General features: G+C 47.3%; 1 protein-coding gene across 3 annotated transcripts in view; it reads left to right on the plus strand.

Moving 5' to 3' along the window:
* Positions 1-19,346, plus strand: part of INSR (insulin receptor) — a 187,395-nt gene that overhangs the window by 104,061 nt on the left and 63,988 nt on the right. For all 3 annotated transcript variants that reach the window (XM_037994474.2, XM_037994475.2, XM_037994476.2), the window contains exon 3: positions 10,574-10,895. In XM_037994474.2, the coding sequence (XP_037850402.2) occupies positions 10,574-10,895 (322 nt within the window). The remainder of the gene's footprint in view (positions 1-10,573; positions 10,896-19,346) is intronic.

The raw sequence follows: 19,346 nt of genomic DNA on the forward strand, positions 1-19,346 counted from the left end.
CCATTTTACATACCTAGGGTAAAACCCTAGGAATGAGATTTCTGGGTTGTGTGGTAAGGATGAGAAGCATATACTTAACTTTATTTTTATTTTTATTTTTTTGAGACAGAGTCTCTCTCTGTCGCCCAAGCTGGAGTGCAGTGGCACAATCTTGGCTCGCTGCAACCTCTGCCTCCGGATTCAAGCGATTCCCCTGCCTGAGCCTCCCGAATAGCTGGGGTTACAGGCATGTGCTACCACGCCCTGCCCTGTGTTGTATTTTTAGTAGAGATGGGATTTCGCCTTGTTGACCAGGCTGGTCTCGAACTCCTGAGCTCAAATGATCTACCAGCCTCGGCCTCCCAACATGCTGGGATTACAGGCGTGAGCCATGATACCCGACCCATATGCTTAACTTTATTTTTATTTTATTATTATTATTATTTTTAGATGGAGTTTCACCCTTGTCACCCAGGCTGGAGTGCAATGGCATGATCTCCACTCACTGCAATCTCCACCTCCTGGGTTCAAGTGATTCTCCAGCCTCAGTCTCCCGAGTAGCTGGGATTACAGGCGCATGCCGGCCCATGTCCGGCTAAATTTGTATTTTTAGTAGAGAGGGGGCTTCACCATGTTGGCCAGGCTGGTCTTGAACTCCTGACCTCTGGTGATCCGCCCACCGTGGCCTTTCAAAGTGCTAGATTACTGGCACGGGGCACGGTGGTTGACGTATGTGACCCCAGCACATTGGGAGGTCAAGGCAGGAGGATCACTTGAGGTCAGGTTTGAGATCAGCCGGGGCAACATAGCAAGACTCCATCTCTGCAAAAAATTTGTCAAACTCTAAGCTTGGCGAGCTGCTACGTGCCTGTAGCCCAGCTACTTAGGAAGCTGAGGTGGGAGGATGGCTTGAGCCTGGAAGATCAAGGTTGCAGTGAGCTGAGATTGTGTCACCGCACTCCAGCTGGGGCAACACAGCGAGACCCTGTCTCCAAAAAAAAAAAAAAAAAGAAAAGAAAAAGATTGCCAAACTCTTTTCCAAAGTAGCCATCCCATTTTGTATTCCCACTATACGTGTCTCCTTCCCTTCTCTGCAAATGAATTAGACTCTTTAGACACTGTGTTGTACCTTGATATTTTTCAAGTTAATGCTATGTCAGTAGCGATTCCAACTTCTCAATGCACAGAGCTATCTCCATTTCTACAGCAGATTCCGCCTCCTTGACCCACAGTAATTTATTTACTCAGTCTTCTATTTTGGATCTCTAGGTTGTTTTCTGTCCTTTGCTGTTAGAAACACAAATGGCTAAGGTCTGACAGGGCAGAGAATGTCCCCTTCCAGGCATTGACGTGGACGTTGGGTCTCTTGTCTGCAGGGTAATTCCTAGAAGTGGAAATACTACGTCAGGGCTGGACGTAGTGGCTCACGTCTGTAATCTAGCACTTTGGGAGGCCGAGGTGGGCAGATCACCTGAGGTCAGGAGTTCAAGACCAGCCTGGACAGCATGATGAAACACTGTCTCTACTAAAAGTACAAAATTAGCTGGGTGTGGTATCAGGCGTCTGTAATCCCAGCTGCTCGGAAGGCTGAGGCAGGAGAATCACTTGAACCCGGGAGGTGGAGGTTGCAGTGAGCTGAGATCGTGGCACTGCACTCTAGCCTAAGGGACAAGAGTGAGACTCCATCTTGAAAAAAAAAAAAGAAAGAAAAAAGAAAAAAGAAATACTGCAATCAAATTGCACCTGCCTCTTGGTGCAATGTTCCTCCCTTTGCTTTGAACTGCCTCCCTGAAGCAAATTGGTGTTTCTGTGACTCCCTCTGTCTAGGGAAGTGCTCCTTTAGTGGGGACATTGTTTATCCTGGGGAGGGTCCACCAGAGGACTCTGACACAGCCATCTCCTTTCCCCTCCATCAATTTAGTTAGATTTTAGTCTCCGATCTTCTCAGCAGCGTATAGTGAAAAAGCCACCGCAGCTGAAAGTTTCAGGAAGGTAATGGTTGCTTCTGTTTGCTCACCCAGGAGCTTTTGGGAGGTTTAGGGAGAACTGGGGGAAAATTGGGACCAGCGGCTCAAGGTGGCTTTGAAGGGGAGACAATGGATGGACACAGAACCTGCATTTTTGGAGAGGGGAGGTCTGGGTAGATGTTCCCTACACACACAGCACGCACTCGTGTGCAGATGTGAGGGAGGGATAGCTGCCGGACGGTTTGGCATTTTCCTGAAAGTCTGCCGTCTTCTCTGGCAGACACAGCCTGGGCTGCTGACTGTCCCTAGCCCAAACCAGAAGTTGGGCAGGAACGGACACTTGGGCTCATTAAGTGTCAATAAGGGGGATCAGGTCAGGGGCACAGGGAGAGGAAAGTCAACCCCGTCCTCCACCGGGGCTGTTTCTCATCTTGCACGACACGTGGCTTTCATAATGTCTTCACTTTGCGGTCTGTGTCACCAGAAGAAGCTGCTGTTTTGTGGCTACTTCACTTGTGTCATGCCCCTTCCCCACCCTGGGCTGCTTGTGATTTTCCCTTTCTTTCCTTCTTTTCTTTACTTCCCTCCCTCCCTCCCTCCCTTCTTCCCTCCCTTCTCTTTCTTTTCTTTCTTTCTCTTTTCCTTCTCTGTCTCTTTCTTTTTCTTTCTTTCTCTTTCTCTTTTCTTTATTTCTTCTTTCTCCCTGTCTCTTTCTTTTTTCTCTTTATTCTTTCTTCTTTCTCTTTTTCTTTCCTTCTTTCTTTCTCTCTCCTTCCTTCCTCTTTCTTTCTCCCTTTCTTTCTCTCTCTTTCCCCTCCCTCCTTCCTTCCCTCCTTCTTTCCTTTTTTCTCTCTCCTTCCTTCCTTCCTTCCTTCCTTCTTTCCTTCCCTCCCTCCCTCCCTTTTTCTTTCTCTGTTTCTCTTTCCTCTCTCTCTTCCTTCCCCCTTCCTTCCCTCCTTCTTTCTCTCTTTCTTTCTCTCTCCCTTCTTTTCTTCCTTCCTTCCATCCTTTCTTTTTGATGGAGTCTTGCTCTGTCGCCCAGGCTGGAGTGCAGTGGTGCGATCTTGGCTCACTGCAAGCTCCGCCTCCCGGGTTCACGCCATTCTCCTGCCTGAGCCTCCCGAGTAGCTGGGACTACAGGCGCCCGCCACCACGCCCTGCTAATTTTTAGTAGTATTTTTAGTAGTGACAGGGTTTCACTGTATTAGCCAGGATGGTCTCGATCTCCTGACCTTGTGATCCACCCGCCTCGGCCTCCCAAAGTGCTGGGATTACAGGCGTGAGTCACCGCGCCCGGCCCTCACTCTCTCTTCTTTTTAAAGATAGGGTCTTGCTTTATTGCCCAGGCTGGAGTGCAGGGTGCAGTCACAGCTCACTGCAGCCTCAAACTGCTGGGCTATAGCAATTCCCCCACCTCAGTCACCCCCGTAACTGGGATTAGTAGTGTGCACCATCAGACCTGGCTAACTTTTTTATTTTTGTAGAGACAGGGTCTGGCTATTTTGCCCAGGCTGGTCTTGAACTACTGGACTCAAGCGATCCTCCCATGTTAGCCTCCCAAAGTGCCATTACATGCACAAGCCACTGAGCCTGGCAGGCTTGTGATTTTCGTGTGGAGCTTTTCACATTCTCTCTAACAATTCGTGTTCAGAGAAACCAGTATGGGGAGCAAGAGTATGTGGAAGCATCCAGAACCAGTTTAGAGGACTCCCACTCAGCTAGGGGGTGCAGTGGCCACCCCGAGTAGCCTGCCTTTCTCTTTCTTCCCTTCCCTCCCCTTCCCTCCCCTCCCCTCCCCTCCCCTCACCCTCCCCTCCCCATCCCCTCCCCTCACCCTCCCCTCCCCATCCCCTCCCTTCCCTTCTCTTTCTCTTTCTATCTTTCTCTTTCTCTCTTTCTCTTTCTCTTTCTTTCTCTTTCTCTCTTTCTCCTTCTCCTCCTTCTCCTTCTCCTTCTCCTTCTCCTTGTCCTTCTCCTTGTCCTTCTCCTTCTCCTTCTCCTTCTCTTTTCTTTCTTTTTGAGACAGAGTCTTATTCTCTCTCCCAGCAGTGGCACAATCTCGGCTCACTGCAACCCCCGCCTCCTGGGTTCAAGCAATTCTCCTACCTCAGCCTTCCACGTGGCTGGGATTACGGGCTCGTGCCACCATGCCTGTATAATTTTTGTATTTTTAGTAGAAACAGGGTTTCACTATGTTGGCCAGGCTGGTCTCAAACTCCCTGCCACGGCCTCCCAAAGTGCTGGGATTACAGGCAGAGCCACCACACCTGGCCTCTATTTTTTTTTTTGTAATTGACAAATAATAATTGTATATGTTACATATTTATGGAGTACCATGTGATGTTTTGATATGTTTACATTGTAGAATTATTAAATCATGCCAATTTAAAAGCTGTTGCTTTTAAAAGACATTTCAATTTTGAAATGTCCAGTGCACTGTTACTTATTATAGCAACCATTGTGTCCAATACGTAACTAAAGCTTATTTCTCCTAAGTGAAATTTTGTACTGTTTGATCAACATCTCCCTACGGAGTTGGAGACATCTGGAATGGGCTTATAGTGTTCCAAGGATAGTCTTCAAAGAACTGGTTGGGCGTGGTGGCTCATGCCTGTAATCCCAGCACTTTGGGATGCCGAGGCGGGTGGATCCCGAGGTCAGGAGTTCAAGACCAGCCTGGCCAACATGGTGAAACCCCGTCTCTACTAAAAATACAAAAATTAGCTGGGTGTGATGATGGGCGCCTGTAATCCCAACTACTCAGGAGGCTGAGGCAGAGAATTGCTTGAACCAGGGAGGTGGAGGTTGCAGTGAGCCGAGTTCGCACCATTGCATTCCAGCCTGGGTGACAGAGTGAGACTCTGTCTCAAAAACAAAACAAAACAAACAACAACAACAACAACAACAAAACACCAAAGAATACAGGTCAACATGTTTATTTAAGCCGTTAGTGAGGGAACAGCAGGATTATAAAGCCAAAACATGTATAGTCACTGAAATAAGAAGGCAATGTTAGCTATGAGGCTGCTTAATGTCCCATAGGAGAATAAAACTGTAATCTTTGGGGATGATTTTTTTCTTTTTTTCCCCCCTTTTTTTTTTTTTTTGTTTTTGGTAGGGAGAGATGGGATCTCACTCTGTTACCCAGGCTGGTCTTGAACTCCTCCTGCCTCAAGCAATCCTCCTGCCTCAGACTCCCAAAGTGCTGGGATTACAGGCATGAGCCTCCATGCCCAGCTGAGAGTATCTTTTCTCTGAGATGAAAATAATTTGCAGCATATCTGTCTGTAAGTTAGCACTAATTTCCATGAGTCTAGTCCCTAATAGAAATAGTGAAATCGGCCAGGTGTAGTGGTTCATGCCTATAATCCCAGCACTTTGGGAGGCCAAGGTGGGCAGATCACTTGAGGTCAGGAGTTCAAGACCAGACTGGCCAACGTGGTGAAACCCCGTCTCTACTAAAAATACAAAAATTATCCAGGCATGGTGGTGAGTGCCTGTAATCCCAGCTACTCAAGAGACTGAGGCAGGAGAATCGCTTGAACCTGGGACACAGAGTTTACAGTGAGCGGAGATCGCACCACTGTACTCCAGCCTGGACTACAGAGCGAGACTCCATTTCAAAAAAAAAGAAAGAGTAAAATCAATTACAGGTACATTTAACTAGCGCAGGTTGATAAACTATCTGGCCCATCACTTGCTTTTATAAATAAAGTTTTATTGGACCCAGCCATGCCTCTTCATGTACATATGTCTATAGCTGCTATCATGCCATCGTGGCAGAGTTGAGTAGTTTCAACCGACACCGTATGTCCTGCAGAGCCTCAAGTATTTGCCTGTGGCCCTTTACAGAAAAAGTTGACCAACTCCTGTGCTGGAAAATGAAATAGCTCAGATGAGCCTGTCAGATAGGGCTCCAACACGGGATTACAAAATCTGGCAGCCTCTGGCCTTGTTTGCAATGGTTGGATAATTTTTCTTCCCATTGTCTGGGCCGGAAGGACTTATGTGTTTGAGAGGTTTGTGTTAGGCCATTGATGACGCCTCTTTTGAATGAAAGGGCTGACCCTCTGAAGTGGCTCCAGCCCAGGAAACAAGCCCTTTCCTCTTGTGTGTGTGTCCTTGCCAGAGCGCTGGGACTCTGTGGGCCCTAGGTAATTGTTGTCTGCCTTGTATATTGCTTCCTCCCATTGAATTTCAGCCCTCAGGTTCCCACAGACAGATCAGTGTTAATGATGTTGATAATTGTGATAATTAGAGATACCCTCTGTAGTTAATTTCTATCAAGCCTAGAAATGTCTCTATCAGAGAATCTGATGTGTTATCGACGTTATCCTGTTTATTTCTTGCAACAGCCTTAAGAAGGAAGCAAGGGACTCTTATTAACAATCCCTCCCTCAGCCTTTTTTTTTTTTTTTTTTGAGATGGAGTCTTGCTCTGTCCCCTAGGCTGGAGTTCAGTGGCACAATCTTGTCTCACTGCAAACTCCTCCTCCTGGGTTCAAGCGATTCTCCTGCCTAAGTCTCTTGAGTAGCTGGGATTACAGGCAAGCATCACCACACCCAAAAAAATAATTTTTGTATTTTTAGTAGAGACAGGTTTCACTACGTTGATCAGGTTGGTCGTCTTGAACTCCTGACCTCAAGTGATCCACCCGCCTGAGCCTCTCAAAGTGCTGGGATTACAAGCATCCGCCACTGTGCTTGGCCCTGTTAGAACTTCCTAATTCTTGTTTTTTTTGTTTTGTTTTGTTTTGTTTTTGACAGAGTCTCACTCTGTCAACCAGGTTGGAGTGCAGTGGCGTGATCTCAGCTCACGGCAACCTCCACCTCCCAGGTTCAAGGGATTCTCGTGCCTCAGCCTCCTGAGTAGCTGGAATTACAGGCGCCCGCCACCATGCCTGGCTAATTTCTGTATTTTTAGTAGAGACGGGGTTTTACCATGTTGGTCAGGCTGGTCTCAAATTCCTGACCTCAAGTAATCCATCCGCCTCAGCCTCCCAAAGTGCTGGGATTACAGGTGTGAGCCACCGTGCCCAGCCCCAGGATAATTTTCAAGAGTGATCCATGCCATAAGGAAAATGTAATGAGATAACGTGTTAGCTCATGAATGGAGAAGGAGGGGCAACTTCTGCTGGGGACGTCAGGGAAGGTCTGTATAAAGACCTGAAGGATACAAAGGATCGAGCCACAAGGGGACAAGGGACCAGGATGCTCCACCCAGAACAGCTTACACAAGGTCCTAAGGTAGGGCTGAGCCTGGGTGTGTGTGGGTGGGAGGTGCAGAAAGGAGGCCAGCCTGGGAGAAGGATTTAGCAAGACTGGCAGGGATTAGACCCCCCAAGGCCTGTAGGGAGTCTGCTTTTATTCTCTATGCGTGCACTGTCTAGTGTGGGAGACGGTAGTCATCTGTGGCTAGTAAACATTGGAACTGTGTCAGGCGCAGTGGCTCACACCTGTAATCCCAGCACTTTGGGAAGCTGAGGTGGGAAGATCGCTTGAGCCAGGAGTTCGAGACCAGCCTGGGCAACATAGTGAGACCCCATTTCTACAAAAAATTAAAAACTTAGCAGGGTGTGGTGGCGCATGTCCATCATTCCAGCTATGCAGGAGGCCGAGGTGGGAGGATCACCTGAGCCCAGGAGATTGAGACTGTAGTGAACTGTGACCATGTCATTGTACCCCAGAGCCTAGGGGACAGAGCCGGACCCCATCACACACACAAAAAAGAAATCGTTACACGTTTTATCCATGTGACAAAATATCACATGTACCCCATAAATGTGTAAAACATTGTGTATCAATGTACAACTTTTTAAAAATTTTAAACTGAAATTAAAATGAAATGTAGTTGAAAGTTTGGTTCCTTGGTAAAAATTGGAACCCTGGTACACTGTTGGTGGGAATTTAAAATAGTGCAACTAGGCTGGGCATAGTGGCTCATACCTGTAATTCCAGTACTTTGGGAGGCCGAGGCAGGTGGATCACTTGAGGTGAGGAGTTCGAGACCAGCCTGGCCAACATGGTGAAACCCCATCTCTACTAAAAATACAAAAATTAGCTGGGCGTGGTGGTGGGCACCTGTAATCCCAGATACTCAGAGGCTGAGGCAGGAGAATTCCTTGAACCCAGGAGGTGGAGGTTGCAGTGAACCGAGATCGAGTCACTGCACTCCAGCCTGAGTGACAGAGTGAGACTCCATCTCAAAATACATAAATAAGTAAAGAATAAATCCTATATTATTCCACTTATACGAGGTTCCTAGAGTTGTCAGAGTCAGACAGAAAGTCAAATGGGATGCCGGGAGCAAAGGCTCACACCTGTAATCCCAGCACATTGGGAGGCCAAGGCAGGAAGATCACGAGGTTAGGAGTTCAAGACCAGCCTGGCCAACATGGTGAAACCCCATCTCTACTAAAAATACAAAAATTAGCTGGGCTTGGTGGTGGACATCTGTAATCCCAGCTACTCTGGAGGCTGAGGCAGGAGAATCGCTTGAACCCGGGAGGCGGAGGTTACAGTGAGCTGAGATTGTGCCACTGCACCCCAGCCTGGGCGACAAAGCAAGACTCTGTCTCAAAATAATAATAATAATAATAATAATAATAATAATAATAAAAAGAAAGTAAAATGGGAGGTGCCAGGAGCTGGGGAGGAGGGTGGGTGTCAGTGTTTCATGGGGACAGAGTTTCAGTTTGGTTAAGATGAGAAAGTTCTGGAGATGGGTGGTGGTGATGGTCGCATAGCCACGTGAAAGTATTTAATACCACTGAACTGTACATTTAAACATGGCTACAATAGTGAATTTTATGCTATGTGTATTTTACCACACTTGAAAAAAAAATCGGATTTCCTAGTCGCACTAACCACATTCAGAAGCCACAGGGGAGAAGTGGCTACTGTGTTGGACGGCCCAGATGGAGAATATTTCTGTCATCGCAGAAAGTTCAACCGGACGGTGCTGCTCACATACGGGTGTAGGTTCTGGGGCCACTTCTGTTCCCTGAGTTTGGCTGGTGGGATCCACTGTGCTGAGAATCACGGTCTGGGGATTTGGGGTGAAGAATACTCCCCAACTTTTTTTCTTTTTTTTTTTCTTTTTGTTTCGTTTTTTTGTTTTGAGAGTCTCCCTCTGTCACCAAGGCTGGAGTGCAGTGGCATGATCTCGGCTCTCTGCAACCTCCACCTGCCAAGTTCAAGTGATTCTCTTGCCTCAGCCTCCTGAGTAGCTGGGATTACAGTTTACAGTCCCCCACCACCACACCTGGCTAATTGTATTTTCAGTAGAGATGGGATTTCACCATGTTGGCCAGGCTGGTCTCGAACTCCTGACCTCAGGTGATCTGCCCACCTTGGCCTCCCAAAGTGCTAGGATTACAGGCATGAGGCACCACACCCAGCCTTTTTTTTTTCTTTTTTTTTTCTTTTTTTTTTTTTTTGATGGAATTTTGTTCTTGTCGCCCAGGCTGGAGTGTAATGGTGTGATCTTGGCTCAGTGCAATCTCCACCTCCTGGATTCAAGTGATTCTCGTACCTCAGCCTCCTGAGCAGCTGGGAGTACAGGCGTGCACCACCACACCCGGCTAATTTTTGTATTTTTAGTAGAGACAGGGTTTCACCATGTTGGCCAGGCTCGTCTCAAACTCCTGACCTCAGGTGATCCACCCGCCTCGAGCTCCCAAAGTACTGGGATTACAGGCATGAGCCATGGCACCCAGACACATTTGCATGTTTAAGTAACTAACGTGTCTCCTCCATTAGACCTTGTGCTTGCTCCCAAAGGCAGGGTCTGCAGCCACTTTTTCCCCATAGTGGCTACAGTATCTAGATTAGTGCAGGCAAATGTCTGTTAAGCAATCAGTGGTTTGGGGGCAAGTTACTTAACCTCCCCATGCCTCAGTTTCCCCATTTGTAAAACAAAAAAAATAAAGGAGATAACAGTGTATCTACTTGACATGTGGGGTGCAGCAGCATGCTGGAGTTGGCTTGCTAGAGCCAGTGGTCAAATTTTCAGTCAATTTGTGAGCCATTTGTTAGACACAGATATTCATAAAAACGACATAAACCTACAGTTAAACAAATGACATTAAAAACCGAAGTTTTTAAATTAACAAAGATTTTTAAAAGTAGCAAATACTCAAAACTCACCACCTCCTAATAGCATACGATGTTTTCCTATTATCTGTGCTGTTGAGGTTATTTACTACTTTTGTGTCAATAGTAGATACATTTTGTATATACTTATAAATACTATTTAGAGGAATGCTACTATGTGTCGCTTGCCAGCTGTATGTTTAGTAACTTCATGTGGGTGGCCTGAAATCCACCACTGTAGGAATATTTACACCATGGAAATTGGCAAATGCTATATAGATCTGGGACCTCCTGTCCCCCTCCCTCAGGCAGTTGTTAAACATTGACAAGCACACCAATGGTTTGGAGGCTTAAACCAGTTAATAGATGTGTCTGGCATGTGGGTAATGATGTGGAAATGCCGCTTTTATTGTTAGTATTTGGTTGGCTCTCACTGTCTGATCCAGAATTGCTGCATATGCAGACAGGAATTGGACAAAGCCATTGACCGACTGTTTTATTTATTCATTTATTTTCTTCCCTCTCTCTCTCCAGTTTGCCCAACCATCTGTAAGTCACACGGCTGCACTGCCGAAGGCCTCTGTTGCCACAGCGAGTGCCTGGGCAACTGTTCTGAACCCGACGACCCCACCAAGTGCGTGGCCTGCCGCAACTTCTACCTGGACGGCAGGTGTGTGGAGACCTGCCCGCCCCCATACTACCACTTCCAGGATTGGCGCTGTGTGAACTTCAGCTTCTGCCAGGACCTGCACCACAAATGCAAGAACTCGCGGAGGCAGGGCTGCCACCAGTACGTCATTCATAACAACAAGTGCATCCCTGAGTGTCCCTCCGGGTACACGATGAATTCCAGCAAGTGAGTTCTGGATGTGGGTGTGGGGGGCAGCCGAGAGGAGAAGGAACGTGGGGTTGGTTGTAACGATGCCTCCTGTTAAAACTGTGTGCAAACCCGGGGTTAATTGGCTATGAGTGAGGTCTCTGCTCTCAGATGCTACTTTTGCACCCTGTTTTGGTCCTGGGCTTGGGAGCAGGAGTTGACTACCTTTTTCTCTAAAGGGCCAGATAGTATATACTTCTGGCATTGTGCCCACCATTCTTTCTTTTTTTTTTTTTTTGAGATGGGGTCTTGTTCTGTCGCTCAAGTCAGAGTGCAGTGGCACGAACCTGGCTCACTACAACCTCTGCCTCCTGGGTTCAAGTGATTGTCTTGCCTCAGCCTCCCAAGCAGCTGGGACTGCAGGTGTCTGCCATCATGACTGGCTAATTTTTTTTTTTTTTTTTTGAGACGGAGTCTTGCTCTGTCACCCAGGCTGGAGTGCAGTGGTGTAATCTCGGCTCACTGCAAGCTCCACCTCCCGGGTTCACGCCATTCTCCTGCCTCAGCCTCGCACGTAGCTGGGACTACAGGCGCCCATCACCACGCCAGGCTAATTTTTTTGTATTTTTAGTAGAGATGGGGTTTCACCATGTTAGCCAGGATGGTCTCGATCTCCTGACCTCGTGATCCTCCCATCTCGGCCTCCCAAAGTGCTGGGATTACAGACGTGAGCTACCGCGCCTGGCCAATTTTTGTATTTTTAATAGAGACAGCGTTTTACCATGTTGGTCAGGCTGGTCTCAAACTCCCAACCTCAAGTGGTCCACCTGCCTCGGTCTCTCAAAGTGCTGGGATTGCAGGTGTGAGCCACCGTGCCGTCTGGCATTGTGGACCCCAGTTCTAAGCTTTCTGTGCTTGACTTCAGAACGAGAAAACATAATAAGGACAGAGTCCTTGAATTTCCCTAAAATCCTCCATGTGGCCTGTCCTCACTGATGTAGCTTCATCGTTGTCACATCAAGGATATACCAAGGTCTTTTGTGTCTTCCCTGGCCTGTAGCCTGGTGGTGTGCCAAGATTAGCCCAGAACATACTGTCTCCAGGAGGAAGAGACTCACTTCTGCATTATTCTCAGGGCTTTGCTGTTCTCTGAAGGACAGTATAATCAAACCATTTCCTGCCGTTTGGGTGAGAAATAGCAGGGTTTTCTCTCTTCGGCAGTGAGTCAGATTTCCTACGCACATCACAGACTTTCTGTTCACGCTGTTAGCTTCTTCCATGAGCTATTTTGGGGGCCGTAACTGAGTTGCAAAAATCTGTTTCCTGGTTTTTGTATTGAGGTTTTATGTTTTGTTTTAAAAACACACACACGCACACACCACAAAACAACACAAAAGCAAATCAGAAACAGACACATATCAAGAGGCCTTGAGCTGACCTGCTTACGTCAAGTATCTTCCTCTTCAGACTTGAGAATTAGCCAAGCGAGAGTGTTGTGGTGGGAAATTTTATTTCCCTGGGTGGAGAGGGCGGGAAGGAAAACAAGCTGTAATTTCAGTTCTTACGACTCTTTCTTTGAGTGTTTGTGAAACCTGCAAGTACAATATGTTTTGTTTTGCTTGTTGTTGATAAAAACCTACCAACAAAACCTTTTGGCTTTATTGACCAAAAGGGTCTATAAATCACCTTTGCATACCAGACAGAGTTTTGTTTTTTTGTTTTTTTTTTTTTTTGGCCAGTGTATTCCCAAGATTGAGGAAATGACCATATTCCTTTTGATTCTTTTCTAAAATCGCATTTGAAATTAAAAAAAAAAAATGGGGTAATATCTCCTGGCAAGACGTTTGCTTAAAAGACATTGGCCTTAAATAAAAGGCATTTTTGCCTCACCTTAACTACGGCCTGAGACATATAGCAGCCTCCTTTGATTTTCTCACTGATGATGTAGGAGATGCTAAAACAAAAACTCTGAGAAACTGACAGCACATCTTTGGCACCGGAGACCTTTCCTGAATGGAAGAAAACAAAGGAGAGGACGGTGCATTGTCGCAGTATTTTATTGCGTAGGTTTAAAAAAATTAATATTTTTATTTCTGAAGCTTTTAATTAATTAATTTATTTATTTATTTTGAGACAGAGCCTCACTCTGTCACCCAGGCCGGAGTGCAGTGGCGTGATCTCGGCTCACTGCAACCTCTGCCTCCCGGGTTCAAGCAGTTCTCCTGCCTCAGCCTCCCAAGTAGCTGGGATTACAGGTGTGAGCCAACAAGCCCGGCCAATGTTTTTTGTTAGTGCTTTTGTTTTTTTTGAGATGGAGTTTCATTCTTGTTGCCCAGACTGGAGTGCAATGGTGCGATCTCGGCTCACTGCAACCTCAGCCTCCCGGGTTCAAGTGATTCTCCTCCCTCAGCCTCTGAGTAGCTGGGACTACAGACATCTGTCACCATGCCCTGTTAAATTTTTTCTTGTATTTTTAGTAGAGACGGGGTTTCACCATGTTGGCCAGGCTGGTCTCGAACTCCTGACCTCAAGTGATCCCCCCACTTCGGCCTCCCAAAGTTCTGGGATTACAGGTGTGAGCAACCATACCTGGCCTGAAGCTTTTCTTTTTATCTTATGAAAGACTTTATAGGACTGTGGCATTTTCGAATGTGGTTTGTTATCAAATAGGGCCAGATGTTTTCTTCCATTCTGGTGGCTTATCTGGGAAAGAGTTCTTGATGTTCTCAGAGCAGAGTTCTGGGAACTCATGTGGATTTGTTCAGAGGTCTTGGCCAGGCGCAGTGGCTCATGCCTGTAATCCCAGCACTTGGGAGGCCGAACTGGATGGATCACCTGAGGGCAGGAGTTTGAGATCAGCCTGGCCACCATGGTGAAACTCCATCTTTACTTAAAATACAAAAAAAAAAAAAAAAAATGAGCCGGGCATGGTGGTGCATACCTGTTATTCCAGCTCCTCAGGAGGCTGAGGCATGAGAATTGCTTGAACTCAGGAGGCGGAAGTTGCAGTGAGTTGAGATCACGCCATTGCACTTCAGCCTGGGTGACAAGAGTGAAACTGCATCTCCAAAAAAAAAAAAAAGGTCTCACCATCTACTGTCCTTCCAAAGTACCTGCTGCGATGTAATAGCACAGTGCTGCTTCCTGAGATGAGGAGGATCAAATATTTGTGATGGATAAATTTTCAATGAGTACGCGACATCCATTGGGAAGGGGAGAATGACCTAAAATCCTTGACTCTTCTTGGCCTCTCTCACTTCTTCCTGTTAAGCTGAGGTCTCAAATTCGTCTACAGCTCCATCTACTTCACCATCATGTCTGACCCAGTCCCCTTGAACAATCTCTTTGCTCCTGCTTCCATTCTAGTGACACTGGTTAAAAGTGGCCACCTGGGCCGGGGGTGGTGGCTCACGCCTGTAACCCCAGCACTTTGGGAGGCCAAGGTGGGTGGATCACCTGAGGTCAGGAGTTCGAGACCAGCCTGACCAACATGGTGAAACCCTGTCTCTACTGAAAATACAAAAATTAGCCAGGCAGTTGGCTGGGTGCGGTGGCTCAAGCCTGTAATCCCAGCACTTTGGGAGGCCGAGACGGGCAGATCATGAGGTCAGGAGATTGAGACCATCCTGGCTAACACGGTGAAACCCTGTCTCTACTAAAAAATACAAAAAACTAGCCGGGCAAGGTGGCAGGCGCCTGTGGTCCCAGTTGCTTGGGAGGCTGAGGCAGGAGAATGGCATAAACCCGGGAGGTGGAGCTTGCAGTGAGCTGAGATCTGGCCACTGCACTCCAGCCTGGGCGACAGAGCAAGACTCTGTCTCAAAAAAAAAAAAAAAAAAAAAAATTTGACCAGGCATGGTGGCAGGTGCCTGTAATCCCAGCTACTCGGGAGGCTGAGACAGGAGAATTGCTTGAACCTGGGAGATGGAGGTTGCAGTGAGCCGAGATTGTGCCACTGCACTCCAGTCTCGGTGACAGAACGAGACTGTCTCAAAAGAAAAAATAAAAGTGGCTATCTGATCATATGCCATGTCCTTCCCTAAAACCTCCCAGTGGCTCCCCAAGACCAGTGCACAGAATCCAAACTCTTTATCGAGATGGCTTTGCCAGTTCTCATTCTAATTTCATTCTGGTGCCTCTTGGCCATGGCTGTAACCGCAGGAGCTTTTCCTCCAGCTTGCTACGTCTGCTTTCCTCTGTGCCTTTGCATTAGCTGTTCCCTCTTCCTAAAATGCTTGTCCCTTAATTTGAGAATGACCCACTTTTTGTCCTGGTCGTCTCCTTGGCAAATCCTTCCCATCTGAGTCAATCATCCATGCACTACTCTCTGTCACATCATTTAGTTTTAACTCTTTGATTTGTTGCTAGCTGATATTTTTATTGTCAGGTTTTTTTTTTTCTTGAGACAAGGTCTTGCTCCATCGCCCAGGCTAGAGTGCAGTGGCACCCACATGGCTCACTGTGGTCTCAACCCCCTGGGCTCAAGAGATCCTCCTGCCACTGCCTCCTGAGTAGCTGGGACTATAGGCACATACCACCACACCTGGCTAAAAAAAAATTTTGTAGTGATAGGGGTCTTGCTCTATTCCCCAGGCTCGTCTTGAACTCCTGGGCTTAAGCGAGCCTCCCACCTTGGCTTCCCAAAGTGCTGAGATTACAGGGCCTGAGCCACTGCACCTAATCTTTGTTGTCAATTTATTTACTCTCCCCAACCAGCTTATAAGCTTTGGGAGTGTATCAGCTAGCCCTTGCTGTGTAACAAAACCACCTCAGTGCTTAGCGGCTTAAAACACTCCTTTAGGAGCTCTGATGATTTTGTGTGTTGACTGAAGGTTTGTCTGGCCTGGGCCTGTTTAGCTATGGCTGATGGTTTAGGAGGATGGTTTAGGAGAGCCTCTTGCGTCTTAGATGGTCAGCGGGGGTCTCTCTCCATAAGCCTCTCACTCCAGCAGCCAGGAAGGACAGACCTCAGCGTTCAAGTGCTTTTCAAGCCTCAGCTTGTATCACATTTGCAAATATCCCATTGGCCAAAGCAAGCCATATGGCCAAGCCCAGATTCAACAGGTGGGAACATAGACTCCACTTCTTGGTGGGAGAGGCAGCAAAGAACTCGTGGTCATTTATAATTTCCCACTGGGAAAGCATATTATTGGCTTTGTTCACTCATGTATACTGGCAGCTGAGAACAGGGGTTGGCCAAGGGCCAGATAGTAAATATTTTCAGTGCTTAGGGCCATATGGTCTCTGTTGGAGCGACTTAACTCTGCCTCTGCAGTGTGAAAGCGGGGTTAGATGATATACTAACCAATAAATGTGGCCATATTCCAATAGGATATTATTTGCAAAAACAGGTGGCCAACTGGATTTGGCTCCCAAGCCACTGTTTGCCAACTCCAGGCTTAGAGCATTGCCTGCCGCATAATAAGAATAGAGGCAATAAAAGAAGTCAAACATTCGGACACTGTTTTGTTTCCACCTCAGCTGTTCTGCCACTACCTGGGTGTGCTGCAACACCGTTCTGACACCATCCTCCTCCAAAGTTAGCATCAGACTCCACAAGTTTAAGGCTCAGCCTTTCATGAGATTTCCCTTACTTCCGACACTGGCAGCATCTTAGGGATCCCCCAGCCACCCACACTTCTGACTCACTGGCTCTAAACTGGGGGAGTCCCACAAACTCTTTGGGTTTGATAATTTCCTAGAAGGAACTCACAGAACTAAAATAAACCTGGCCAGGTGTGGTGGCTCATGCCTGTAATCCCAGCACTTTGGGAGGCTAAGGTTGGAGGCTCACTTGAGCTCAGAGGTTTGAGACCAGCCTGGACAACATAGCAGGACCCCATCTCTACAAAAATTTAAAAACATTAGCCAGGTGTGGGGGTGCATGCCTGTAGTCCCAGCTACTTGGGGGGCTTAAGCAGGAGGATTGCTTGAGCCCAGGAGTTCGAGGCTGCAGTGAGCTGAGATTGTGCCAGTGCACTCCAGCCTGGGTGGATCTTGAGCAAGATCTTGTCTCAAATTTAAAAACCCTGCTATACAGTTATAGTTTTATTATAAAGCATACACATATAGGGCAAGATCTGGGAGAGTTCTTGACACAGAATTTCCATATTCCCTCCCTGTGGCAATAGCCTATATATCACCCTCTTGACATACTGACATGTCCACCAACTGGGAAGTACTGCTGAGCTTCAGTGTCCAGAGTTTTTGTTTGTTTGTTTGTTTTGAGATGGAGTCTCACTCTGTCACCCAGGCTGGAGTGCAGTGGCACAATCTCAGCTCACTGCAATCTCCACATCCCAGGTTCAAGCGATTCTCCTGCCTCAGCCTCCCAAGTAGCTGGGACTACAGGCGTGCACAAACCATGCACGGCTAATTTTTGTATTTTTAGTAGAGACGGGGTTTCACCATGTTGGCCAGGCTGGTCTCGAACTCCTGACCTCGTGATTCACCTGCCTCAGCCTCCCAAAGAGCTAGGATTACAGGTGTGAGGCACTGCACCCGGCCCAGTGTCCAGAGTTTTAATTGGAGTCTCTTTCCTTCTGTGTGATCGATGGAAATCATTGGCCATGTGATTAAACACTGCCATTTCCAGCCCCCTCCTCTCCCTGGAGGTCAGGTGACTAAAAGCCTCAACCCTGTGATCACAAGGTTGGTCTTTCTGGTGACCGCCCCCCACCCTAATGTTATCTAGGCCCCCACCGCAAGTCACCCCCAACATTCCTAACCCTCCTAACAAAAGCATTCCTATGACTCAGAAAATTCCAAGGGTTTTTGAAGCTCTATGCCAAGAACTGGGATGAAGACCAGATACATTCTTTATGATACTACAGTCACAAAAATCATTCTGAAGAGTTGTATACACAGGGGTGTGAGAACAACGGCAGCAGCAACAACGATGCCACCCATAACAAATGACTCTTGCAGCAATGGATAAAATTATGTTCTGTGTGCGAAGTGCTTTTGTGGTATGCATCATTGAGTTCCTCATCACAAGCTGTGGCATTCGTGTTGTTATTTTCAGATGAACACACAGAGACTGTAACAGTTGGGAATCTTGTGGTTTCATGCACCAGAACCCCAACTCAAATTGGCTTAACCAGTCTGGCACAATGGCTCATACCTGTAATCCCAGCCCTTTGGGAGGCCGAGGTGGGTGGATCACCTGAGGTCGGGAGTTCGAGACCAGCCTGACCAACATGGAGAAACCCCGTCTCTACTAAAAAAAATAAAAAAATACAAAAATTAGACGGGCATGGTGATGCAGGCCTGTAATCCCAGTTACTCAGGAGGCCGAGGCAGGAGAGTCGTTTGAACCTGGGAGGCGGAGGTTGCAGTGAGCCGAGGTTGTACCATTGCACTCCAGCCTGAGCAACAAGAGCGAGACTCCATCAAAAAACAAAAAACAAAAAACAAAAACCTTGATTTAACCAAGATTAAAGGAGTTTGTTGATGCCCATAACCAAAGAGTTCAGGGAGTTGCTTCAGGCATGGCTGTATCAAGAAGCTTAAGTGATATACCTGATCAGTCTCTTCCATCTTTATTTTGCTCTTTGTTGGTTTTCTTTTCAGGTAGCTTCTCCCTCACCCTTCACCCTGTGCTAGCAAGATGGCAAAACCCTTAGATACTCCAGAAGGAAGACAATTTCCCCTTCCTGCATGTTCTAGCAAAACCCTCACTGTGCTGACTTAAGTCCTCTACCCACCTCTGAGCCGCCACAGGAATAGAAGGTGGTGCTTAGCTTGTCTTGGATCTTGTGTCCATCCTGGATCTAGAAAGGCTTTGGAAGCCAAGAGCTGATCTCAGAGACCCCGTGTTGGGGGAGGACTGGCTCCCAAAGGACTCCTGGGGGCTGTGAGTTTGATGGCATCAGGCTGCAGGTTGGCAAAACCAAAGGCTGCCCAAGTTGTTTGCTGTTAAACATGGAGTCATGTTACAGCCATACTTGCATCAAATCCCACACAGAACAGCAAATGTCCTGTCTCCTTGGAGTAGCAAGTTGAGTTCTGCCACTTTGGGGTAACAGTGTCAGTTCTGCCACATCAGGCCCATGAGCTCAAGGTAATGAATGGCACATTCTCATCACCACGTGCATTCATCCATTTCTGCACTGCTATAAATAAATACCTAGAGCCAGGTGTCGTGGCTCACGCCTGTAATCCCAGCACTTTGGGAGGCCGAGGCGGGTGGGTCATCTGAGGTTGGGAGTTCAAGATGAGCCTGACCAACATGGAGAAACCCCGTCTCTCCTAAAAATACAAAATTAGCTGGGTGCAGTGGCTCACACCTGTAATCCCAACACTTTGGGAGGCCGAGCTGGGTGGATCACCTGAGGTCAGGAGTTCAAGACGAGCCTGACCAACATGGAGAAACCTCATCTCTACTAAAAATACAAAATTAGCCGGATGTGGTGGTGCATGCCTGTAATCCCAGCTACTTGGGAGGCTGAGGCAGGAGAATCGCTTGAACCCAGGAGGTATAGGTTGCAG

The sequence above is a fragment of the Chlorocebus sabaeus genome, chromosome 6 (genome assembly GCF_047675955.1).
Source record: "Chlorocebus sabaeus isolate Y175 chromosome 6, mChlSab1.0.hap1, whole genome shotgun sequence".
Taxonomy (NCBI): Eukaryota; Metazoa; Chordata; class Mammalia; order Primates; family Cercopithecidae; genus Chlorocebus; species Chlorocebus sabaeus.